The sequence below is a fragment of the Macrobrachium nipponense genome, chromosome 12, assembly GCF_015104395.2.
Source record: "Macrobrachium nipponense isolate FS-2020 chromosome 12, ASM1510439v2, whole genome shotgun sequence".
In the NCBI taxonomy this organism is placed as follows: Eukaryota; Metazoa; Arthropoda; class Malacostraca; order Decapoda; family Palaemonidae; genus Macrobrachium; species Macrobrachium nipponense.
In genome coordinates, this window is record NC_087205.1 from 47,273,100 (window position 1) to 47,280,599 (window position 7,500).

Sequence of the window (7,500 nt, forward strand, 5' to 3'; positions counted from 1 at the left end):
TATTTTCTGTAAGGTTACCTGAAAGAAAAGGTATATGCATGCAGGCCCCACACAACAGCAGAACTGAAACAAAGCATCCAGAGAGAGATTACAGGTATTCCAGTTGATGTGCTAAGCCGCACTTTATGTGATATGAGAAATCGAGCTCTTGATGTTTTCGTCGTGATGGTGACCATCTCAGGGATGTTTTATTTAAATCTTAGATAACATGTTAAATTCCCATGTAAATGTTATGTAATAAATATATTTAGAATTCTATGTCATTTTTATAATCAGAGAAAATAGCATTTAAAATGTGTCCCATCATTATGGTCCATCCATATGTAACATGTACACAAATATGTATACAGACATATATATAAACACAGTAGTAGTAGCAGTCGTTGCTGTACAGTTGTTGATGTTGAAATAATCATTAACTAAGCAAATTTGCTTTACTAATAATGATTTATTGAAAGAAAACAATGTTCTATTACTCATATCCATGGGGGGGGGGGCACATGACCAGGTGGGCCCCCTTTAAATTTTGTGGAGTAATTATTTATAGGTGGATACTACACTTCCCATGAAGCCCTAATTTTTTTTATTAAATCTTACAGGTTCTTTATGAAGATAAGGTTCATCAACAATGGCTACTACAGAACAAATGCATTCTTCATGGAATTAGGGTTTCAATTGACTCATACCTAGTACAATCGTGTCTAAAAACTACCAAGATGACTTCTGTATTAGTGATATCATCTGTTGCTATATTTTTCACAGTGACAATTTCTGTCATTGTAGTATGGCGTTGTGTTAAGCACAAGAGGTTCATCCAAACTTCTGATGCTGATTACCAGTCATTCAGTGTTCCAGCTCCATCAAGTATGGGTAAGATAGTCTTCTTTTACACAAAATTAAGTTTCCTTCACTAATTTATATAATGCCCCCCTTAAATACCATAAGAGCTTACTGAATCTACTTGGATGTTTTATTGAGTAAAGCGCCTAAAAAATGAGAATGGCAAATTTTTATAACTAATAATGCCAATAAACTTAAGGGTTGGTAATCAATTTCTTAAATTCCAATCCTAATTTTAAGTAACAATTGTTAGCTAAGTATTTATTGGTAAGTTATACAAAATTTATATTTTACTTACTGAATCCATTTATACACTATTATTATCGTGTTATATCATCATCCTTATTTAAATAAAAGAATAAAAGACTCATCTACCTGCAAATACTAATTTCAAAATTCTTAGAATCAGCTAAAGAATTAGAGGAATAATTTTTTAGTTGCTAAAAAATCATATTTATTACCGGAATAATTATTTTCACTTTTTTGCATATATCTAAAAAGGGTGTACAAAGGTAAACTAATATACTTTATGTTAAATTAAAATCCCTCAAAAATTGTAAAAAGAAGTTGTTTCCTGATCCATTTGCTTATGTTATACTGGATGTCGCTCATGTCAGTGGCTGGTAATTATGAGAGGTGGTCATGAATTGTTACATAAACCATAAGATTTGTAATCTTAGTCAAAGTCGAGCATAGTACAACCTAACAAAAATGACATTAGTTCAGTAAGTAAAGACTATCGTGGAAAATATTTATGTAAAACACCTTGTGTCTATATCTTCAGCTCACATGGCATTTCTCAATGACGACTGTCCAAAGTGAATCCATTTGAAGAACACTACTAAAAAGCAGTTCATAATTTTCTGTTTTATTGGGATTAATGATTTATCATACAAAAAGTACTATCCCATCATAACATCATGGAAATCTTACTTTTATGCCTGCGCGCGTGTGTGTACATTTACATGTGGCCTTTCATCAATGCTGACATTATCATCTCTGCATAGTGTGTGCATTCTTGTTTGTGTTTCTTAGTGTGGTATCATGTTTCTCTATTCTGTATCTCAGTACTGTACATATCCTTAGCTGATATATGAATTACTGTATCATGCACATAAAATCAGGACACAAAACAAGCTCTGCCTAATCAGATGTCTACTTAGCCCTCTTCACCAATCCAACACTGCATCCAAATCCCCTCCCAGCCAGGGAAACTGCTCCCCAGCTCCTCCCACCTTCCAAAACAACTCCTTCTCTGAGTGAGTTCCTGTATACAGCCTTACTACCATTCCTCTTGCATGGCACCCAGCCATCTGACCCACCCACCACCTTGGAAAGGCTTCCCTCAACCCCCAAAACCCTTTCTCAGTCTCTATGAGTGTAAGGAATATTACCAACATTTTCCTGAGACCATGCAATTCTAACTATTGGAGAGCATTTTTTTTCAATTTTTTAAAAATTATAGATATCATATATCTTTACAGAGTTTTGAATAATGGAAATCCAGTTAATTGAAGGATTACTTATTATTTAACTTGAATCCGAGTTAAAAGAATCTAAACAATATGCCCAGTTTTTAAAAAGCAGATTAGCCACTTAAGTGAAGGGCTTTCCAAGGAAATTTATAAGTAACTAGATAATTATCATGTACATAGCTTGGCACTGAGTGAGAGCTGGTTCTGAGGGGATGACTGCCCTGATGACTGTGACAAAATGAAATTATAATAACCTCCAAAGTGTAAAATCTATCACAAGTGCAACAGAAAACTTACTTTAAAGGAGATTACATGGGTGACACAACGCATAATTGACCACATGCAGCAAAAAATGTGAAAAATGGAGAAAGTTAAGTCCAACCCTACACAAAACATGTAGGTAGTTTTGGTGAACTTGGCTAAAAAAAACACCTTTTAGATGTGGCATCAGTTGAGTAGTTATCAGTTTGAGCTAAGTAAAATCTCCATCAGTTGAGTAGTTATCAGTTTGAGCTAAGTAAAATCTCTAAGAATGTAAATGGCTAAAAAAAAAAAAAGGTCAGATGTGGATCAGTTATCAGTAATCAGTTGGTGTTTGAGAAAATCCCTAACCTTCCAACCATCATGAGGGTACAAGTGCCCAGTCTCTGAGAGAAACGTAACCCATTGAGACCTAGCAAAACACCCAAACAACCTCCATTTGAAATGTAGGACATTAATAGTCTAAGGCAAAGGAGCAGATCAAGAGATCTTTTTGTCACAATCTAAGTATTTAGAGAGAGGGATATATAAATTACAAGCAATTAATAATATATAATAAATTTCAAGCAATTAATAATATATCATAATAAATTTCAAGCAATTAATAATAAATTATGCATATTATTAAGCCCACTGGGCTTTTCAAATTTTAGGAGAGATGGTTAGGACCTACTATCAGGCTTCTTTTCTTATCACCTATAATTTTATGATAAATCCTAGCTAAAATGTCCTTTTGCATGTACATAATGCACTTTGCAGATACATAATTTTTTTTATGAATAGTGTAAGTACAATTTAGTTTCGACTGGGAATTATACGGTACTGCTATTAGCTGCATGATATTTTGAAAGTATAGTACACTATAAGCTCTTTGTTACTTGTTAAATTTTGCTACTTATCAGAATACTAAACCCCCAAGGCATCTAGTAGGCTGAGGGATACTGTATTATTATTTGGTATATTCACTAGACCAGTGAATCAAAATATTCAATTTTCTTAGGGATGAGTGAGTTTCACATGATACTTTAGGGTTTGCAAAGGTATTGTTTCAAGGAAGTAAAGTTATCTTGAGACAGATCAAATATTTTTGCTTGGATATCATCAAGCAATTCAAAGGAAAAATTACTTCAGCAATGAAATAGCCTCTGATGAGACTTGAAACAAATGTTTTATGTGACAGTGACATCTGAAAGCTGGTGTTCAAACAAATGAAGATCTCATATCTAACACTAATAATGATGATACTGAAAGGAAAAAGCAGCTGATGAACAGTATATCTGGTGAACATAATGATGAAGTAGTGCCTCTGACAATGTCAAGATGCTTCCACAGCCACCCCTATTTCTACAGCAGCTGCGAAGTAAAATACCAACATCATACATTTGGAGAGAAATTACTACTACTACTTTCCCACCATTATCCTTACATTAAGGGGTCGGTTGCCTGATGTGCTTTCTCCAATGCTTTTTATCTAAGGCATCATCCTCCAACAAACCTCTTCTCTCCATATTTTCCCTCACTTTATCTCGCCATCTAATTCTCTGTCTCCCTCTCAATCTTCTTCCTCAAACCAGCTTCTTCCGAGCCCTCGTCACTCCCTCCTCATCATCCACCCACAATACATCCCCATACCTTTTCAGTTGCCTCTCTCTTATCACCTCTGTAATCTTTACTAAGCCTGCCCTTATTTCTTAATTTTCCAATCTCTCAAGCAGCGACATTCCCATTATCCACCTCAACATTCTCATCTCTGCTCTCTCAAGCTTTACTTCCTCTTTTCTTCTTAGAGCCCATGTTTCCGATCCATACATTACCATTGGTCTTATTACTGTGCAGTAGAACTTGACTTTTAGCTTGATTGACATTTTTCTTTCACATATTACTCCAGCTACCTCTCTCCACTTCCACCATGCAGCATTTATCCTACAGTCAACTTCAGTCTCACATCCTCCCTTTTGGCTTAAAGTAGATCCTAAGTATTTAAACTTTTCCACCTGTTTTATAATCGAGCCTCTGCTTTCTTGTATTACTACGTATTCTGCCTCTATCTTCCCTAGCACTCACCAAAAGCACTGTTTTATCCACTTTAACCTTTAAGCCACCCCTCTCTAAAGACTTCTGTCACTCTCCAACCATTCTCTGTAGGTCTTCCTCATTTTCATCAGTACTCACCAAATCATTGGCGTACAACTCCTCCCACAGCTCTTCATTTCTGATCTCTTCACTTAACACATCCATGACCAGCACAAACAAAATGGGTTTAATGCTAACACCTGGTGTAATCCAACACTATCTTCAAAGTTTTCTGTTTCCCCAACTGCTGTTATTGCTTTTCTGGGATTTTCCTCTTTCTCAAATACCAAAACATAACTTCTCTTGGGATTCTATTGTATGCTTTCTCAAGGTCTATAAATGCACAACAGAGCTCCTGATTTCCCTCCAGACTTTTTTCCTGTGGCTGTCTTACAATGAAGATGGCATCCACCATCTATCTTCCTCTCGTGAAATCATACTGCTGTTTCCCGATCTTTACAATCTCTCTTAATCTCTCATCCAGCATCCTCTCTAAAACTTTCATTCCATGTTCTGTTAGTTTAATTCCCCTGCAGTTACAACAACTGGAGAAAAATGACTGTCACTCAAATGGAAATGGAAACTGATTGGCAACTCCAGTACTAAGAAAAGGTAACAAGATCATTGGTAGTTATTGTGAAAAGTTTGCAGTTCATAATCTTTGAGATCTAGTCACACCCTTCCCTTTGAAGAAAATTTATAACTATGAGAACATACTATGTATGGTTCTTGTTCTGACAGAAAAGCATATGGATGCTAAAAGCAATCAATCAGAGATGGAAAAAGTTATATAATATTAAAATTTGACACATACCAAGGTTACTGAAGAAGGATAGTTCTAAATTTAAATCTTGATATATAGGTTACATGGCGTGGTAAAGATGTGTAAGCACTGCTAGTTTGATAAGAATATAGGTAACGACTCACTTACCACAGTGAAAACTGCTTTGAGAAAAGAATCATCAGTGACTTCATACACATACTAAGAAGAAATGATAAGTATCAAGCCAGCCTTCCTTCAAACAAAATATAAAGAACTAGAAATGTTTATGAAATGGACCATATTAAGCCAGTGCACAAGGAAAACTCTGAAAATTGAATATATTTATCTGTATGGACTAAAACTACTCAACAGTTCTTCAACAGTATTGTATATTACTTGAATATTCATTGTTCACTACTGCTGAGAGGTTTCCTGAGTGGAACTGAGGCATGCCACAATGAAAACAAGAGCAATGACAAAATTACCTGATAGTTAATGAGCATTTCTTAACAAGTGAGTGTGGTCTGACTAAAGACTTCAAATTGAGGGGTGGAACTCAGGGAACAGTGTCATACACCGAATTCTGGGGGATACCTTACTCTCCATGAAGAACAAAGACATCACCATCATCACTGAAAGGTCTCTCCTTCAAGTACAACTGAACTAAACACTAATAAGGCAATAGTTCGCAATTGTGCACATTTATTTTATCAGTGGTATAATTGGATATATCTTTCCCAAATTTTTCAAAATATTTTCTAATCTGTTTGATTCCCTATAAATCTACACGAGTATTTATGAGCACTAAAACTAGCTTCAATAATCATTACTTCCTAGGAGCCTTTACTTATATCATTCATTAGGAACCTCAAGTTAAACTGCATATATTAAATAGCTTACAATATAATTCCACTGTTCATGAAGGAAAACTTTATATAATGTTGATACACTTGTACATCTGATACTAAACTGAAATCCTTCTATTTCACAGTTCTACCAGGGTTTCTGTATCTTTATTTTTTTCCATTTCTTCTGGTCTCTTCCAACCTCAATGTCAAATCTTTTAAGTTATTTCAATTTTCACATGACATTTAAGAACAAATCCTCTAGTAGACCACCGATGAGTTTTGGGAAATATAACTCAATGATCTTGTTAAAGAAATTTATAATATAGTCTCTAATACGATTAAATTTCAAAAACATTATTTTTCATTATTTTCAGGACAAACACCATGGTCACTAGTCCAGCCTGACCCCCGTACATATCAAGAAGTAGAAATCCACATACTTTTCCAGAAAGCAGAAGAAATTCAGGATCCTGAAGAACAAGATGGTGATGAAAAGACACAAAGTGACTTAAATGACAGAGGCATAAAAGACAGACTTAACAGTAACAAAATGAATGCTGACCCTTCAATGCCAAATGACAGTCAAACAGCACGCTCAAAAGATCTGACAGAGCACTCAAAATATCAAAAGGATACAGACACCCTAGAAAAAAATTCTCAGGTTCGACAATCTTGTCCTGCCTTCTCTTAAATATTTTTCAAAATGAAAAGTAACCCAGATAAATAGTATTCTAGTAAAGAAGTGTTTGTAGGCATTAACAAGAACAATTTTCTTTCTATGAAACAATTGTTTTATCGTTTTATTCTTTGTTTTTCACATTAGAGAATCTTAATGATAAGTTATAAATAATCTTACAAAAAGATTGTGCATTAAATAAGAAAAAAAAAATCCCAGTATCTTCATTTCCTGTACGAAAATCTATGGACGGGATAAGCTGATACATCTTGGAGCAATGTTTCCATTCTATGCAATTAGTACTACCTTACAGATGATGAATAAATTTCAAACTCGTCTTATAAACGGAGATGGCCCGGTAGTACAGTATACTGTACAATAACCCAATTCAGAATTGTATTCACCAAGAAGTAGCTAGAAACTTTAAGAGAAACTAGCTCATAAAATTACATGCTTAACAGTCTCAACAGAGGAATACTACACTTGGAGGTAAAGACTGTCTCAGTCCATCATGATATCATTTCCAAAATGTAAACATTTCCATTAATGCCATAGGTGAACCGA

At 34.8% G+C, this 7,500-nt stretch overlaps 2 protein-coding genes across 12 annotated transcripts in view; one reads left to right on the top strand and one right to left on the bottom strand.

Annotated features, from left to right (window-relative positions):
• LOC135224513 (uncharacterized) overlaps positions 1-7,132 on the top strand; it is a 40,203-nt gene extending 33,071 nt beyond the window's left edge. Inside the window, exons 5-6 of the mRNA XM_064263556.1 lie at positions 598-870; positions 6,635-7,132. Of these exons, the coding sequence (XP_064119626.1) occupies positions 598-870; positions 6,635-6,951 (590 nt within the window). The 3' untranslated portion in view covers positions 6,952-7,132. The remainder of the gene's footprint in view (positions 1-597; positions 871-6,634) is intronic.
• Positions 1-7,500, bottom strand: part of LOC135224515 (E3 ubiquitin-protein ligase MYCBP2-like) — a 1,655,355-nt gene that overhangs the window by 620,557 nt on the left and 1,027,298 nt on the right. The gene's annotated exons all lie outside the window — the stretch shown is intronic.